Source organism: Myotis davidii, unplaced genomic scaffold (assembly GCF_000327345.1).
Source record: "Myotis davidii unplaced genomic scaffold, ASM32734v1 scaffold38, whole genome shotgun sequence".
NCBI classification, from domain to species: Eukaryota; Metazoa; Chordata; class Mammalia; order Chiroptera; family Vespertilionidae; genus Myotis; species Myotis davidii.
In genome coordinates, this window is record NW_006291383.1 from 5,026,944 (window position 1) to 5,045,314 (window position 18,371).

An 18,371-nucleotide genomic window follows, 5' to 3' on the forward strand; every position below is an offset into this window, starting at 1 on the left:
TTGGTGCCAGAGCTGGAGGAGCTGCGCTCGGAGAACGACTATCTCAAGGTGGGGGCGCCGAGGGGGGTGAGGGGGGCCTGGGGAGGCGCCGGGTGTCACAGCCGCATGAGGCCGAGGCACGAGCTGCCCCACTGAACGAGCTGGATAAAGGGGCCTGAACCCTCCGGACCACCCTCACACCGCCTCCCATTTTGTTTTAGGGACCCGAGAAGGAAGTTGGATGAGGAGACTGCCAGAGGGCTCTGGTTTGGGAAGGGGAGGGGGTAAGAAACCGCTTTGGAGGAGGACTGGATGCATTACTTGGAATGGCGGGGTGGGTAGTCAGGGGCCGGACCTCTGGCTTCCGCTGCTCACAAACCCCCATTCCCAGGACAGAGGCCCGGCCTTTGGTGAGTCTCCTTTCTGGGACGGGCACAGCTGTGCGTGCTGCCAGGGAGACCTGTGGCCAGCCCGTGCCAAGCAGAGGCTGGAACACCTTTCTTTACCCAGGGCTTTCCCTGGCACAGGCCCGCCCCGCCCCGCCTGCCTTTCAGGGCGAGTCCCGTTTGAAAACATGACATCTGGGAACATCCCTTTGGCTAGAGTCCCACTTCCGCCCTGTCTAACGGTCCCACAGCCTGGGAGGGGGATGTCATGGGAGAACCAGTTCAGAGGCAGCTTTCTAGATCCCAGGATACTGCCTTCTGCCCTCTCTGGGACAGACTCTGAATACACAGGGCTCCATTGGCCCCGCGTAACCTGGCCCTTGGCCTTCCCATGTTCCCAGTAAGAGGGAAGCTGCCAATCTGAAAGGGGCGTTTCCTCTGGGCATGTGGGGACCTGAGAGCTTCCCCGGGAGAGTGGGCTTTGCCTTCACCCTTTCCGTGGACCTGGGCAACTGCTGGGTGCAGGCCAGGCTTGGCTCTGTGGCCACTTTGGGGACAGCCCAGACCGAGTGTGTCGACCTTGGCTGGGCAGACTGGAAGCTTCATGGGCTCTCGTCTGCTGCCACTGGCTGGGCACGATTTGGGAAGAGGTTGAAATGTTACCTGCTCTTGTCAGTTGATGGTCTGGCACAACACCCAGCGTGCCTCTGGCCGAGAGCCACAGAGTTAACTGCACTCTGCTGATTTATGCCTGCCTGGCAACACTTAGCTTTGCATTGTGGTTCTTCTGGCCAGATGGATTTCTCTCTCGTTAGAGTTTTTGAGGTCTTGTTCAATGATGTCTCCCCTCCCCATTTGCCCAGGATCTGCTACCCAGAATGTGTTCAGTAAATGCCTGTAGACTGGAAGGACAGGGCCTGTCTGAATCCACCCCTGGTTAAGTCTTCCCAAAGGCCCCATTCATTCCGTGTCGACAATCAGGGCTTCGTTCAGCTCCTATAGTTTTCAGAAGCTAGTGGTGAGGAGAGGACAAGCAGGAGAGCGGGTGGAAGGAAGGAGACAAGCCAGAAGGAGGCCTGGCCCTGCCCTCTTGGTGCTCTGAGCTGCTTCCTACACTTACTGCCTGAGATGCTCTCAACTCACACCCTGCCCCCACTGTTCACCCTGGGTGGTGAAGGTGGGCCGTCGAGCTTTGCTTCAGGGTCCCCTCATGCACCCACCCCCGTGGCCTGCTGTCCATCCCAGGAAGTCACCTGGCAGAGCTCTGAAGTCCATCTGAGCCACCCATGACAGTTATGATGAAACGTCGTTTCAGAAGGCTGGGGGTTGAGTCCAAGGTCTCATAGGGGCCAGGGTCTGGCTGGGGACTTCCATTGGCTAGGCCAGGGCTAACCCTCAGTTTCTCCCATTCATTCAGAGTTTCAGGCTTTGTGTATTGAATTTGGGGTCTTTAGCTTCCTGGCTCTGTGGTCTTGGTCAGGTTACTCAATGTCTCTAGACATCAAGTTTCCTCATTGTAAAAAGACACTTTACATAGCACATCTTCCAACCATAAGGGTTAACTGAGATAATGTGTGCAAACACCACTAGCGCATCTGGCATGTAGTGAGCCTCGGATGAGAGCAGTTGTCATCACTGCTAGTCTCAAGTGGTATGTGACACATTTCCATGGACGCCTTTTATGTTCTCGTGCAGATTCTGTGGGGGCAGAGTAGATCTTTCTCCCCATCTGAAGCAGGCTGGGCTCTTTCTCCTGGCTCCTCATGCATTCATTCACCAACTATTTATTTAGTGCCCACTGTGTACCAGGTACTGGTGCAGATCGGGGGAATGCAGCCGTGGACAAAGATGAAGAATCTGTTTTCATGGAGCTTTGGGTCTAGCCGGGGACCAAGCAGTAGTCCTAAGTAAATCACAATGCCAATCATGACAAGGGTGGAGAAGGATGCAGTGTGCCAAGAGCACATGGAGGAGGTGGAGCTGGAGCTGCTCACAGAGGCTAAGGGCTGAAGCCAACTGAATAGGAGAAGTAGAAAAAAGCTTGTTGATTTCAAGGCTGAATAGAAGAAGGAGTTTGGATGAGAGGTGAGCAGGGCCAGAGTGTGCAGTTCTTGCTGTGTACACTTGGGTTGGTCCCCAAACTTCTCCAGAGCTTTGTTTAACCCAGCTGCCAACCTCACAGAGGCGAGGTAAAGATCTAGAGACTGAATGTGGACCATAAGTGTAGGAACTAATACAGGAGGTTTTGGTTTGTTCATTCTATAGATGGTAAACCATGGCCAGAGTGGGGAAGGACTTGCTCCAGGTCCCAGAGCTGGTTCTCCAGGCTGCATAAAACTCGACGTGTTTCCTGCCCCTCTGGGCCACTTTGCTTCTAAGAAGCAGGACCTGGTTACCAGGAGAAGGACTCCAGATCCCCAGCATGTCCCCTCGAGGCCCTGTGCTCCCTGGCTCGAGTCCCATAGAGTCTGGTGGGGCCCTGCACAGGCTCATCTTCCAGCTGGTGGGGGGCACTGGGAATTGTCAACTGGGGAAGGCTTCTCGGGTGATGGCAGCTCTCCTGTCACGTGAGGCCTGCTCTGGGGCCCAAGTGGGGCAAGTGTAAATGGGCAGCTCTCTCCCAACGAAACGATAGAAGGAGCTGCTACAGAGATGGGAGTAAAGTTGTTGTCACTTGAGTTGTTCAGAGAGGCTGGGTGACCTTGCATGTTGGGATGAAGACATAGGGTGTGTGGAAAGCAGCTTGTAAACTGTACAAAATGTTGGTGGTTGTGATTACTTGAGGATTCAGGAGGAGATTCGTGTGGTGGCTACAGTTGAGCTGCCTGATCTCAGGGTCCCTTCCAGCCAAGCAAGTCTGAAGATTAACTTTTAAAGTTCTAGAATTCTAAGGTGCAGCTTCTTTTTGCTGCAGAGCAGACACATTGATGATGTTTGACATTCAAAGCCCTGGTGGTCTGAGAACTTCCAGGTCCCCATCACCACTACCTGCCGCCCACCATGTAGTGAGGACATGCTAGGAACCCACCGGGTGTGGGTGGACGAATCTGAGAGTTGGAGCCCAAAGACCTGGCTTTGAGACCTAACTCTGCCTTTTACTGTGTGGCCACGGGTAAGTCACTTGGCCTCTCTGCGCTACTTTTTGTTTTCATCTGTATGATTAAGGTTATGGAACTTGCCTTGGCAACTACATAGGATTGTTGTGAGGAATAAGGGAGGTGTGAATAGACAAAAATAAAAAGAAAACATTGTGTAAGCAGTGAAATCTTGCATCTCTTGGGAAATTGTTAACCAATGAGTAGACAGGATGTCTGTGTTTTCATTCTTGGGGGAGCTGGGAGAAGCCTGAAGGTTGGGTCCCCTTAGCTGTAGGATGCTAATAAATAGGGAGCTGTTCCAGGGAGGACAAAAGGTCTTATCACACCCCATGCTTTGGGGCTCCGTGAAGCCAAGCCTCTCTCCCTTCTTGGAGGAAATTTGAATGTTTGAAGTGCAGCCAATCTAGGTGTCAACCCAGAAGGGCCCAGGGGAAGCATCTAATCCACCCTCAGTTCCCATTGTACAGTTGGGTAAAAGGAGGCGCCAGGTCACACAGCCAGGATTCCAAACCTGATTTGTCCAACTCTGAATCCTGTCTTTCTGCGGGATGACTGGGACAGTGAGCTTTTGGTTGCTAACAGTGTGTCTAGTCTGGGACACGGGCTGGTGAGAAGAATCCTGTTGTATGCCAGGCACCAGGCTAGGACTGGTTAGGCTCTTGTCTCACAAATGCTATCAACTACTGATCCCCTCTAATGTGCCCAGCTCTGGGTTCAGTAAGCCCTTTGCTCCTCTTAGCAATCCTGTGTGGAGGGTTCTGATACTAGACCCACTGGACAAATGAGGAAACCAAGAGGCTATGTAATGTGGTCAAGGTTGCACAGCTGATATACTTGGGAACCTCACTAGATGACCCTGCGTTGTTGCCCTTCCCCCATCGCTCTTCCATTCTCTCCCAGGCAGGAGGCAGCCTGAGTTTCAGAGAGGCAGGTTCTTGCTTGGCTTTGTCAGTTACAAACTGTGTGACACTGGGTGAGATGTTTAGCCTGAGACTCTGTTTCTTTCTCTGTAAAATAGACCTAAGCATGCCTGCCCCAAAGTCCTGGGGAGCCTTTTCAGTGTGATGATGTAGATCTAGTGCACAGAACATGTCAGTGCCTGCTCCAGTCTTCACCGTCCCCTTACCTGCTTCTCCAGACATTCATTCATTCACTCACTCACTCATTCACATGTTTTCTGAGTGCCTCCTGAGTACCAGGCCGGCAAGTTGTGAAGGTCTTCTCAGCTCCTGGGAGCTGTAGGGGGAGGGCTCCGGTCTATCTGTCACTGGATGGGGGGAGGGGTGGTAATCATGTTCAGTAAAACTACTGGCTGGTCCCTGCCTGAGTCCGGGCCCTCCCTGTGGCAGCTGAGAAGTGACCTAGAAGAAGCTGGTCTGAGACCTAGGTCTGTAAGCTTTTTCTGCAGTGTGTCAGTCATGGTGGGGGAGGGTGCGTGTGTAGCTCCAGCAAGATGGAAAAGGAGATGGAAAATGTGAGGCGGTTGCTGCTGGGGCCTGGGGAGACCACGTCTCCCAGGGCTCCCAGCATTCCTCACAGAGGGGCAGGGCCTGTGTCCCTGGGCACACTCGCTTGCATATACAAACACACATATTCACAGCTTGTGCCCAGAGACTCACACACCTCACATACACACCCAGTGACACGCTTATATTGCATGCTTCCAGAAGCATAGCTCCAGACATGTTAGAGAGGAGATATGCTCAGAGAACTACACAAACCCAGGCAGATACACAACCTTCTGTGTCATCATACCCATACATTACCAAACATACACAACGGAGACACACCATTTAGGAAAACCTGGCTCAGAAACATACCCTCACACAAAACTTACACCCCCAAGACATGCTTGGCTGTGTCCCAGAGATGAATGAACAGCCTGGGGACACCCTCAGACAAATCGCAAGTACACATATGTATGCAGGCACACACACAAACCCACGCAGACTCATTACACACAGGTGCTAGCATCCACAGAAACCCACAGATCTGCCCATTCCAGGCCAGCAGAGACAGGAGCCCACAGCCCAGTTACCTCCATTGCCTCTTCCACAAAGAGAGCAGCAGCCGCCCTTGCACAATACCCCAGAGACACACGTCGACGCGTGGCCACGTACACACAAGGGACATGAGCACAGAGCACTCAGGTGTCAGGCTTGTAGCATTTGCTAATGGGAGCCAGAGACCCACAAACCCAGGTGCCCAGGCACACACACACACACACACACACACACACACACACACACATACACACACACACACACTGGCTGTGACATTTCGCCCACACAGAAACACAGGAAATCCTGGTCCATGTCTCCTTGGGGCTAATGTGTACAAACTACTGTTTCAGCTCTTCTATAAGGCTTCCTTCTGCAAGGCTTCTGGAAATAGGAGTATAGTGGAGGCTTGATTTTGTCACCTCCTGGGTCTGGAGGCCCTAGGAACTAGGCTGGGGCTGGGTGGTAAGGTGGATGGGGGCTGACAGGTCACCAAGTCAGGAGAAGCTACACTAAATGCCCTCCGGTCCTGCTGCCCAGCACTTGGGCCTAGGCCAGCGGGCTGAGTGAAATGGAGCAATCTTTAGGCCTGCCCACAGGAGAAACATTGCCCAGGGGCAACTCCCTTCTAATCTCAGGATTTCCTGCTTGCCCTTGTCTCCCTCCCCTCTTCCCCTCTCTCTTTGCTGGGGGCTATGGAGAGCCATGTTCCTCCATCCTTAAAACATGCCTGGTTCTGCCTGGGAACCAATGGAGGAGGCCAGGATAGAGGAGATGTGGACACTCAGAGGAGCGGCCTGGAAGAGGAGGCATTACAGCAGAAGAGTTAGCCTTGAGTGGCTGTTTCTGTGTCCAGCTGCTGTAACAGTGCCTGACACATCGTAGGGACTTGTGTTTACTAAATATTTGTTGCAGGATTGAATGAAAGACAGTGATCAGAGTCTGCAGGTGAGCTGTAGGCAGGCTGCAGGCTTAAAGCAGAAAAGCTGAGGGAAGGGTGGCTGGGGGCAGTGGTGAGGGAGAGGCTGGAACGCAGAGTTGGGCCCGTTGGGAAGGACATTGGATGTCGAGCTGAGCTGAGGTACTGTGAACACCTTGCTGAAAGGGGGCCATATTGACCGATAGCAAGGCTAGGAGCTGCCCTCTTTCCATGTGTCTATAGTACTGAGCACAAGACTCACGGGCTCAGGGTGGGAGGGAAGGAAGGCTGTTTGGTCTCATGGACAAATTCCACCTTTGGGCCGGGTCTGGGGCCAAATCTGCTTTGTCACCTACTCCCGGTGCATGATCTCATGTGTCAGTCCCCTTCTTAAGCTTCCGTCTTCCTGTGTGTAAAATGGGAATTCAATCCTTTTTTTTTTTTTTTGCAGGGCACTCAGGAGAATTAGTGTTCAGGTATATGGTACTTCCAGCTCCTCCCTGGGCACAGAGGAGGGGAGGGAGCCCTCTGGGGCAGGGGTAGTTCCCAGGATTCCAGGCAGGGGCTGGACCAGCAGCCAAGGTTATTACTAAAGGCATTCCCTGGTGGCCCAAAGGAAAGACCTCATCTGTGGTCACATTCTCTGCCCTCTGGTGCCAGAGGAACTTGGAGCTGGGATGGGGAAAGACCTAGAGACTCTGGGGTGTTCTGGGCCAGGCTGACCCTGGCCTTCACCGGAGACCCACAGGTCTGCATTCTTAGCAGATAGTGCCGGCCTTTCTGAGGAGTGGCAGTGAGTCAGAGGAGGTGGAAGCAGCAGGCCAGCCCTTCCCGAGTGTCCACGGTGGTTACGAGCACTGGTTTGAATCCTGGCTCAGTCTTTTCCTCTGTGAGCTTCCCTTTATGAGCCTCAGTCTCCTCCTCTGTAAAGTGGAGATGCTGGTAGCACTTACCCTACAGTGTTGCTGTGGAGATAGAATGAGAAAACACATATAGACAAGGATTTGCTGGGGCAGCTTGTAATAAGGACTCAACAGCTATCTGTCCTCATCACTCATTAGCAGGCTTGGTTCTGATTGGCTTTGGCCCCTGGATCCTTGATGGCAATGCGTGTCTGGCTCTGGGTTGTGGGTCTGGGAATGGAGCAGGGGCCTGGGAGGTATGTGCGGAGCTGAATTGCATTATGTGCCTCCCCAAATACATCTCTCCCTCGTGTCCCCCCTTTCCCTCCCATCCCAGTCTTCACGGAACAGCTGAGGCCAGTGCTGCAATGGAATACTGTAACCCAGAATACTCCTTTGCTAATGGAGGGTTGCCTTGGGGGGGGCGGGCGGGGGAGGCCCTTGTGCTAAGACCGAGGTGAATAATCTCCCATTGCCTGGGCCACAGAGAGAAGCTCGGCTCCAGTGGAAAACCAGTTTGGGGTCCCCTAGTCAGGCTGGACCAGCTGAACATCTTTCCCGGGTTTTGTCCAAATCCTCTTGGGATCTTTTGGGCCCACTGCATCAAGCCTCTCCCCTCTGCACCTCTCCTTGGCCCAGCCCCAGTGCCTGAGCAGCCTGTGTGGTCCTGCCTCCATCAGCCTCACCCTGCTCCACCCAAGCTCCCGGTGCTCCATGCACCCCAGGTCTCTGTTCCTGTGCTGTTCCTGGCACTTGCTAGGTCACTCACCCTTCCTTTGGTTTCCTCCTCCACCGGTGTGCATTCAGCTCCAGGCCAGGCTCCTCTGTCAGACACCTAGGAGCTTCCTGTGGGCTCCTTTGAGGGCATTTATCTCAACTGTAATTGGGTTACTAATTGGGTAATTACAGGTTTCATGTCAGTCCCTCCCCCCCTGTTCTGCACTAGGGCAGAGACCTTACCAGTATGGGACTTAGTCCCTTCCTGTAACATAGGTATCAGCTGAGGCCCAGAGAGGTCCAGGGGATTGCCAGAGCTCACGCAGCCTGCAAGAGGCCAGAGGCAGCAGGACTGGGGTCTCCGTGCTCTTTCCAGTGTGCCAAGCAGAGGGAATGGCAGGAGCAAAGGCTCAGTGGTGTGATGTGCGAGGGTGTGCTGGCTTCTCAGGCTGTGGGGCCTAGGACCACTCCCTTGACCCTCCGTGTCTTTCCCTCCCCAAAGACCTCTGAGCCCTGTCCTCTCCCTGCTCAGAGATTTGGCTGCAGCCCAGAGGCTGTTTAGGGGATGTTTTAAAAACATCCAGATCTAAATGCTGCCTTCCTTCCTGTCCACACAGAAAGGACAGGAGGAACATGGGCAGGCACCTCGGCTGTGAGCATCCCCCCAACCCCAGGCAGCGGGGACTGCAGATGTCTCCCTGCTCTTTCTGGCAAAGCCTGGAATGGGGCATTGACAAGCCAGGCGTGACCTTGGTGGGCACCAGTCTCTGGGCCTTCCCCGCCCCTCCACAGCACACCCATAAACATACTACAACCCACCCACACACCCACGTACACTCGCTTGAACAGCTTCCCACCAGAGGGAGTGTCTGCAGTGTCCATCACAGAGCTGTGCCAGATCTGGGGGCTCTCTCCTGACTGGCTGTGAAGACTTTGTCTTCCTGAGCCTCCATTTGTTTATCTGTAAAATGGGCATAAAATAATAGCACCCCCTCAAAAGGACTGTTGTTGAGCACAAGATAATGGACCTCCATTAGAGGTTAGCCCGTTGTCTGGCACATGGTAAGCCCGTGCAAAAGTATCAACTATAATTATTGTCACTATTGTTCCGTCATTGAGACTATGTAGTCTAGTGTATCAGTACTCAAACTGGACTTATTGTGTGACCTTGGGCAACATAGTTGACCTTTCTGACCTCAGTTCTTCATCCGTCCGTTGGAGCTGGCTGGGATACGAGATAATGTGTGCTGCCTTCCGTGTGGCTGGCAGAGGGGGAACACTCAGGGAGCAACTTGCTTGTTACTTATTGGTGTTGGGGATGCAAGTCTAGGACCCTTACCTTCCCTTGTGACCCTCTAGGTCACTGGGACCAGGCAGTCTCTGTGCCAGCTGGAGTAGGGGCATTGTGTGGCACAGCAAGGCCTGGCTGGCGTCCTTGCCCTCCTCAGGACCTTTGACTCTTGACTCCCCCATAACTAGAGCCCAGCTTCTACCCAAGGAAGCGAAGCTGGATTGAGCTCTGGGCTGGGAGACAGGAGCCCAGAGTCCCTTCCTGCTCAGCTCTGGACCTTCTGGGAGACGATGGGATTATCCCAGTCCCCCTCTAGGCCTCGGTGTCTCTGTCTGTGAAAGGACGGAGTCTTTGGGTCCCCCTGGCCCTGCCGCTTTGTCCAGAGTCTTTGCTTTTGAGCTGGGAGGAAGTGGAGCTTGCAGAGCCTTCTGCCCTCCTTAGGGTCCAAGTGTGATGATCTCATCTGGAGCCTTGACAGGCCCTGGGGGGATGGGCAGAAGGGAGAGCAGATGGATGCCCTGCCTCTCGGGGGGCTGGCATGCTGGCCCACCCTATAGGTCAGCCCTTCTGGGCTGGGCTGAGTGGCCCAGTCCAGAGCCAGGGTGGCAGATGGGCAGGCAGTCTGGGCTTTGGCCCGAGGGAGGGACTGTGGTGGCCAGGGCAGTGTGGGAGAAGGCGGCCCAGGCAGAGGCTCCTGCTCCTCGATGGAGTGGTTGCTGTCCCACAGAGCAAAGGTTCTAGATCCTTCATTCTGCTCTGTCATTCTATCTGGATCTGTTTTCCCAATCAGGCCCCTAGAACCTAGGGAGGGTACATTGGGTAAGGTTTGGAACCTGGCAGGGATGCAGCCTGGGAGTTGGTGGGCTGGGATTTGAGGCCCACCACTGGGGTCTGAAGCCTCCATGGACATTAACTTTACAGAACCAGAGAATTTAATTAGACACGGTAGTGCTGACCAGAAGTGGTGTTCTGGAGGGAAGTGGACCGAGATGGTAATCTTCCCCTCCTAGGGCCCGTTATTCATTCAGAAGCTATTTCTTGAGCTGTTCCTATGTGTGCCAGGCACTGTGCTAGTCTCTGCCCTCCTGAGACTCACACCCTATAAGCAAACAGACCAATAAGTAAAATAATTAGTATCACAAATAAGCCTGTGATACAGTGCATGAAAGAAACACAGTTTTGAGATGGATACAATAGGCCTAGAGAGGTCTGGAAGGCTTCTCTGAAGGGGTGGTATGGAGGGGAGCAAGTAGTACAAAGGTGCAGGGCAGGGAATCAGGCAGAAGGAATGGCAGGAGCAAAGGCTCAGAGGTGGGACAGGCCAGGCGTCTTCTGGAGAAGCCCCAGGTGGCTGGAATGTAACCAACAAGAGGAAGAGTGGGGGAGATAAAGATGGGGAGGTGGGCAGAGGCTTTTGTTGGCTTTTAGTTAGGTAATTTACATATTGCATAAATGAGTTTTGACAAATGCATACAGTTCTGTAACTACCACCATAATCAAGATATAGAACAGTTCCATTGCCCCTAAAATTCCCCTGTACCCCTTTGTAATCACTTCCCCCTCTACCCCCAGCCTCTGACAACCACTGATCTGTGGTTTTGCCTCTAGAATGTCACATAAATGGAATCACACAGTATGCAGCCTACTGACGCTGATCACTTCGCATGATGAACTTGAGCTTCATCCATGTTGCTGCAGTATCAGCAGTTCATTCTTTTTTTATTGCCGAGTAGTAATCCATTATGTAGCTGTACCACAGTTTATCCATTCATCAGGGGAGGGACATTTGGGCTGTTTCCATACGTGGGTGATTATTGGAGGGTTTTAAACAGGAGAGTAATGTGGTTTAAAAAAAAAATCCCTCCACTGTGTGGAGAGCAAGTTAGTGGGGTGCAAACTGGCTGTCATGGAGATTAAGTCCATTGATTCGGTGATGAACCTGGCCTACCGTAGATATTCACTAATTGTTCTCACCGAAGAGCTGTGCCCTGGGGCACCTGGGAGGTTTCTCGTTGGAGGTGGCATTTGAGGTGGAGGGGTGGAGAGCTGGGAGACTGGTAGAGCGTGGACGGAGGCCGAGGCAGTGCAGTGTCCCCTGGGAGCTGCGTAGGCTGAAATGCCTGTTCCTGAAGCCTTGAATACCAGGGTTTCTAGAATGTGGTCTGCAGGGCCCTTACCAGAGTTCCCTGGGGGAGCTAGGTGAACAGGCACCTCCCATGGCCCACCGTTAGCAGAATGGAAGCTGATTCTAGAATAGGAGGTAGCCGGGGGACTTCTGTTCTGGAACAGCCCCTCCCTGATGGCCGGTAAGATGACTCTTCTGCCTTCAGGAACCTCCTCTCCCCTCAGGGTCAGCTGGGAGTTGTTTCAGGGGTTCAAACCACCCATTGGCACTTGCTCTCTTTCTGGAGAGGGACCCCCTGTTTAGTCACTTTCCTCTCCAGTCCCACAGGTCGAGACTCACCATCCACTCCTACAGACCAGTTCCATCAGGCCCGTGCCTCTGGGCTCACTTGCAAGCGTTCCAGTGGGCCCCAAATCTAAGCCTCGCCCTTCTGCCCTCGTTGTACAAAGATGAATCATCTTACATGGATCTAAGTTTCCCACAGAAGCGTTCTTTCCTGGCACATCGAACATATGGCTTGCGAGCGGAGCTCTGCCTCTCCAGCTTGATGCCTGATGGTGGAGGCCAGGCCTGGGGTCGGGACCCAGACCCCGCAGACCAGGCAGCTCTGGAGAGAACAGAGGCCGCATCTTATTTCATGCCTTAAGCTCTCTGCTGAGAATAATTCTCAGAATAATGTTTTAAAAATACTGAAAGCATAAAGGAAGCCAAATACAATTATCAAAGTATATTTTTTTAAGTTATGCTATAGTAATATGTGTTTGTTAACTCATAAGATCTGGTGACAAGTCAACTTACTACTGCGATTTTAACACCCTGATGCGTGTAAACGATATTTTGACATCTTTGCAGCAACTGCTTTGTGACATGAAAATACCGGTGATTTCTCTTGGTGGCAAAGCCACAGGTACTGCTAATATAGCTGTGGCTTGTCCAGAATAGAAGGATATGGTCATTTTTAGTTAGAGGTTAGTGAAAATAAAGATGTGATTTGTTTTTTCCCTTCCCATCCAAGTTCGTGGACTTCCTGAATTCTGGTGAAAACAAAAGAGCCTGCAGTTCACTGTCTGAGTCCTGCTTGGAGGTCCCTCTGCGTGGCCTCGGGCATGGCCCACTTTCCCAGTGTTTCTCCCCATTCTTTGTCTCTAGGACAGGGATGGTGATTCCTGTCCTGCCTGTCCACGGGGTTTCTGTGAGGACCCAGGAGATGATTCAGATGGAATGTCTCTATAAACTGTGAGGCCCTGTGCAAGCTCTCGCTATTATTAGCAGTAGTGTGAGCTCATGTTTGGCCCTGCAGCCCAGCGTGTATCAAGAGACTCTTCCTGGCGAATTCCCCCAGGATACCTGGGAACCAAGCCATTGCAGGGAGCCGGCCTGCCTTGGAGAGGCTGCTTCCTGCAGGCTGACTTCATAGATCACCGGGGTCAGGGGAGGATTTGGGAGGATGGACAGAGATGCACTTTGTGGACAGGGAGTGGGTGGGTGAGCAGGAGGTCCCCTGGGTAGACAGACCCTGCCCCACCCCCGCCTGGGGTGTCATGGGGGTCTGAGCCCAGCCCAGGCTCTCCCTGCCTCTGCAGCTGGCTGAGGGCTGGGATCAGGAGGGCCTACCACCCTGGGCTGTGCAGAGAGGCTGGGCGGGGCAGAAGCCGTACTCATACTTTCATTCATTCATCCACTCGGAGACTGTTGTGTGCGTGTTCTGTACCACATGCTGAGTAATGCTGGGCACCAGACGCAAGTCAGACCTGTGCCCTTCCCCCAAACCTTGACTTGAAAACAGGCACTTACAACTTAAAGCTGTTAACACAAGAGACAACTAGAGTTCAGATGTGGGAGTTGAATCAGATTAGGGGTGGGATGTTCTGGAAGGATGACATTTTTAGGAGTTAGCCTGGCAAAGGCCGTTCTAGCAGAGGGAACACCGAGCAAACCTGGGTGAAGAACAGTTAAGATGCACCAGCCGAAGGCCACAGGCCTGTTTGGATTCCAGCTGCACCACTCCCTTGCCTGAGCAGCTCTGGGAAACTTCTGAGCCTCAGTTTCCTCATCTGCAAAATAGGGACATTTTCAGTACCTACTTCACAGAGTTGGTGGGAGGATTGTGCACATCCTGTGCTTGGGCCGGGGCCTCATAGTTAGTGAGCTTCCCGATGGGCGGTAGCTGTTTTTATTTTTCAATTGCAGTTGACATTTATTATTGTTTCATATTTGTTTCAGGTGTACAACTTAGTGGCTAGACAGTTATATAACCTAGAAGTGATCCTTCCGATATTTCATGTATCCACCCGGCACCTATGTGGTTGTTACAATATTATGGACTATATCCCCACTGTTGTGTCTTACATCCCAGTGACTGTTTTGTAACTACCAATATGTACTTCTGAATCCCTTCACCTTTTTCACCCAGCCCCCTACCCCACTCTCCTCTGGCAGCTATCAGTTTGTTCTCTGCATTGGAGCTGTTTCTGTTGTATTTGTTCATTTATTTTGTTATATAGAGTCCACATGTAAGTGACATCACAGGGTACCTGTCTTTCTCTGATTTCTTTCACTCAGCATAATAGCTGGTAGCTATTTTTAATTGTGGCATATCTGGATGGGGGTGGGTGGGGGGCAGAAGATGCAAGGTCAGGGGCAAACCAGGAGTGGGGGGAGACCAGGGGCAGCATGGGTTCCAGGGCAAAGGGCATGGACCTAATGCAGAAGCCAGTGGGAACTAGTGGAAGGTAGAGAAAGCCATCTGCTTTTTTTCAAACTTTGCCCAATAAATAGGTATCGCATCTGTAATCAGAGCAAAATAAGCATTTTCTATAAAGGGAAGGGCTGACTCCCCTGGCCTCAGTGTGGGTGCCTCATTCCTATCCCTCCTCCTCCCTCCTCCACTCCCTACTCTCAGTCCTGGTTAAAAGAAAGGTCAGCTGAAAGGAGTGGCCAGATGGGATGGGTGTGGAGGGCTGGCAGGCTGTGCTTGGTCTGGGCAACGTTCCCCAGCTTCTGTAGGCTGGCGTTTCTGATGGGGGAGGACCGGGGGCCTCCAGGCTCAGAGGTCAGCACTGCTGGACAGCATGGCCTTTTCCTGTCTGTGGTGGAGGAAGATGTTTGGGGTTTCCCCATCCATGTTGGAGGACTCAGACAACTTTGTTGGGTGGCTACTAGGTCTGTTGAGTTCCACAGAGTTTGGCCCCTTTTCCACACAATTGGGGGATCTAGGAGTGGGGAGGCTCAGCAAGGCCACTGACCTGTCTTTGAAGAAGTTAGAAAGTTTGGGTCCCCTCCCCCACTCCCACACCCCACCCCGCCCAATCCCTTAACTGAATCAGCCAGTCACTGGAGAGCTTTCCAGGGACAGGGATCAGACTGCAGGACCCAAGAGCCCCAGAAGATTCGGAGGCTCAGTGAGATCTTAGAACCTCTGGAATAAAGCAGGATCCTGCTCTCCTGGGTCTCCTCCCCTTGTCCTAGCCCCTACCTCAGGCCTCAAAAGCTCAGCCTCTGCCTAAATCCTGCATTCACCAGCTTCTGCTGCCCACGCCCCAGCAGACCCAGCCTCTGCAGCCACAAGCCAGTCTTTGTGGACTTGCCCTCTCACATGGGCCGTGCCAGGACCGGCTGACGGCATTCTGCCTGCAGCTGGGAAAAGCCCCCAGGGGCTTGGGCCCCCCTTGGCCACCAGGGAGAGAGAGAGCTGGCATGAGTGCAACATCCTGCATTTTCAGAAATTGACTGTGGTGAAGGGCAGGCCTCGAAGAGACAGCTGCTCCCATGAGAAAGATCATTCATTCATTCATTCACTTACTCAATAGATTCTTACTGAGACCCTGCTCTGTGTCAGGCCCTGGGCTAGGGACTTGTGCTGAGACTCATGACTCTTACCCTTTTAGGGAAAAAGACTGAAAGAAAACTCCCTGCATTGGAATCCCTTATGGGCCCCATCCCTGGAGTTTCAGATTCAGTAAGCCTCTGTTGGGACATGAGAATTTCTGAAAAGTGCCCCAGTGATGCTAATGCTGTTGTCGGTCCAGGGAGAAACTATGAGTGATTTGTATTTTGTGTATTTTCAAAACTGTCTCTGATCACTGTTGACTTTTATAAATAGAAAAATCAGTTATTTAAAACTTAAATAAATGGTCCCCCAGAGTGACTGCAGTGCTCTGGACAAGGCCCTCTGTTGAGGGATGTCGCCTCCCATGATCTATATGTCATATATTCGTTAATGTAGCCCAGCATCATGAGCTTGCCTGTCCTCTGTACTTCCCCTTGGCACATTCCCAGCTTTGGGTCTGTTCAGACCCCCACAACCTCCCCATCACCAGGTCCTGTCAGTGTGACTGCAGAGAGAAGAAGCGAGATGCTAGTATAGCAGGATGAGGATTTGAACACAGGCCCAGCCGGAGGCTGGTTTAGCTTGGATTTTGCCGGCTGAGTGCTGTTGCTTTTATGCTTCTTTAATCTGTCAGCTGAAGTGGCATGTGGACCCCTCACTTCCTCATTTCTTTAACTGGTGTGATCACTGACGGTCCCACTTCTCCTTTCCACTTTTAGTTTTGTCCACTTGGCTTGGTGGTGGGGTGGTGAGTCTGTGTGCGCATGGGGTGGGGGAGGGGACCCTGGTGAGGTGACTATTCCTCTGCAGCTGGTGCTGCTCAACCCACCCAGAGGAGAGGGGCTGTGGTGGCAAGTGAGGATTGACCCTCCCATGATAGTGGGAACAGGACACGCCTGTTAGGGTTGGGAGAAGCACATACCTGTCCCCTCTGCCTTCTCCAGAGTTGAGAACCATTTGAGAAAGAGTCCCATGAGTCAAACAGACGGAGGTGAAAACCTCAGTGAGCTTTCTTCCTAAGAACTGCCTCTGAATTAAATCCACCCTCCCAGTCTCAGGGGGCACTGGACAGCCTAGGCCCTTCCCTCGGAGGGAGCCACCCATTCTCTTTGGGGAGAGGGAGGCTCAGAGGGCTGGTGAACCCAGTTCTCTAGACTGGCCCCCTTCCAGGGCCTGCAGAGCTGTGTTTTCCTCCTTGGCCACCCCCCTCCCATCAGCACCGTCCTTTCTCTGGCTCCTCAGGGATGCCTTTGGCAGACCATTCATCCTCCATGACTCAGTTTCTCTTTTTAGTGTACAGTCTTATTTAATCCATTCGATCACTCAGAGTAGATATTATTCCATTTGTGACTCAGTTTTCGCATTTGTTATTAGACATAATAATCATCCATTTATTCTGCTAGGTCTTCCCACTCATCCCCTTACACTTTGTTTCACATTGGTATGTCTTTTTGTGGCTGTTCACCTACCTAGACATGTATTCATTCATTCAGGTAATATTTGTTGGGAGTCTGCAAGATGTTAGGCCCTGTGCTGGCTGTGGAGGATACATCAGGGAGTGAGGTGACCCTCCAGACCAACAGTTCTCAACTTGTGGGTCGCGACCCCTTTGGGGGTTGAACAACCCTTTCACAGGGGTCGCCTAAGACCATCGGAAAACACATATATAATTACATATTGTTTTTGTGATTAAGAGAACCACTGCTCCAGACGTTTGCAGTGTCTCTGGGAGACAAACTGTTCAATAAAGAATTGCAGATGTGCTCATGGTGACAAAGGGGAAGTGAGGCACATCTGGGAGCTGCTGACAGAGGTGGGCAGGAGCTGCCCTGAGGAAGTGAGGTCACCCATTCACTTAAAACCCAAACCCAAATCTTTACTCAGCCCTTCAAGTTCCTGCATGGCTGATCCCTGTCTGTTTCTCCAGCTTCAACTTCCCCTGTCGCTACTCTGGCCTCCTTGAACTCTTTACAGCCTCTGGGCCTTTGCACACACTGTTCCCGATGCCTAGAGTAATCTCTCCCTGGCTGTCTCTTTGCATGGCTGTTCCTTTTTGCTTCAGCTCAGATATTCCTGTTTCAGAGATGGCCTTGGCAGAGCTGCATTCCTTGTGAAGGCTCTGGGGGAGAGAGACTCTTCCTCTTTCCTGCTTCCGAGGCTGCCTGCATTCTTTGTTAATGACCATTCCTCCATCTTCAAAGCATATCACTCCACCCTCTGCTTCCATGGTCACTTCGCCTTCTCCCACTTTGCTCCCCTTGCCTCTGTCTTATAGGGACCCTTGTGATTACTTTGGGCCACCCAGATAACCCAGGAACATTCCCCAATCTGTAACTTTATCACATTTGCAAGATCTCTTTTGCCATGTAAGGTAACAGATGAATAGATTTTGGAAATTAGGACACGGACATTTTTGGAGGGTGGCATTATTCAGTCTACCATACCCAGGCCCCCAGAGGTGCCTAGGACCAAGTTGGGTGTGGCCTGTACTCGTGCACAGGACCCAGTGACCGTATCGCCCCTTCTCCCTGTAGGATGAGATCGAGGAGCTGCGAGCAGAGATGCTGGAGATGCGGGATGTCTACATGGAGGAGGATGTGTACCAGCTACAGGAACTGCGCCAGCAGCTGGACCAGGCCAGCAAGACCTGCCGCATCCTGCAGTACCGGCTGCGCAAGGCCGAGCGCCGCAGCCTCCGCGCTGCTCAGACTGGCCAGGTGGACGGCGAGCTCATCCGAGGCCTGGAGCAGGACGTCAAGGTAAGCCCAGGGCCTTCACCAAGCCTCACAGGTGCCCTTGAGGGTGGGACTGTGCGCCTGAGCACGACCCAGGTCAGACTGCAGCTCACTCCTTGTGTATCCTTGGGCAAGTTGCATCACTTCTCTGGGCCTCAACTTTCTCATCTGTAAAGTGGGGATTCCTGGTGAACTGATAGGCCATTGACCAGGGATATCCCACGGTGATATAATATGAATCCTCCTAACAGCAGCTACTAGTACTGTTTGAATAGCAACCACACACCTGATGGTGGGCTCCAAGCTGTCGGTGGACAGTTCCATGGTGCACAGTTTCTTTATTGCGCTAATTAATGGGAAGTAGTGAAGGCCTGGAGTTGGATCAGGCTG

The 18,371-nt window shown here is 52.5% G+C and overlaps 1 protein-coding gene across 2 annotated transcripts in view; it reads left to right on the plus strand.

The window, feature by feature from the left end:
* The first annotated feature begins 6 nt into the window (after positions 1-6).
* Positions 7-18,371, plus strand: part of SOGA1 (suppressor of glucose, autophagy associated 1) — a 62,755-nt gene continuing 44,390 nt past the window's right edge. For both annotated transcript variants that reach the window (XM_006764509.2, XM_015564447.1), the window contains exons 1-2: positions 7-48; positions 17,781-18,005. In XM_006764509.2, coding sequence (XP_006764572.1) covers positions 17,808-18,005 — 198 coding nt within the window. In that variant the 5' untranslated portion in view covers positions 7-48; positions 17,781-17,807. The remainder of the gene's footprint in view (positions 49-17,780; positions 18,006-18,371) is intronic.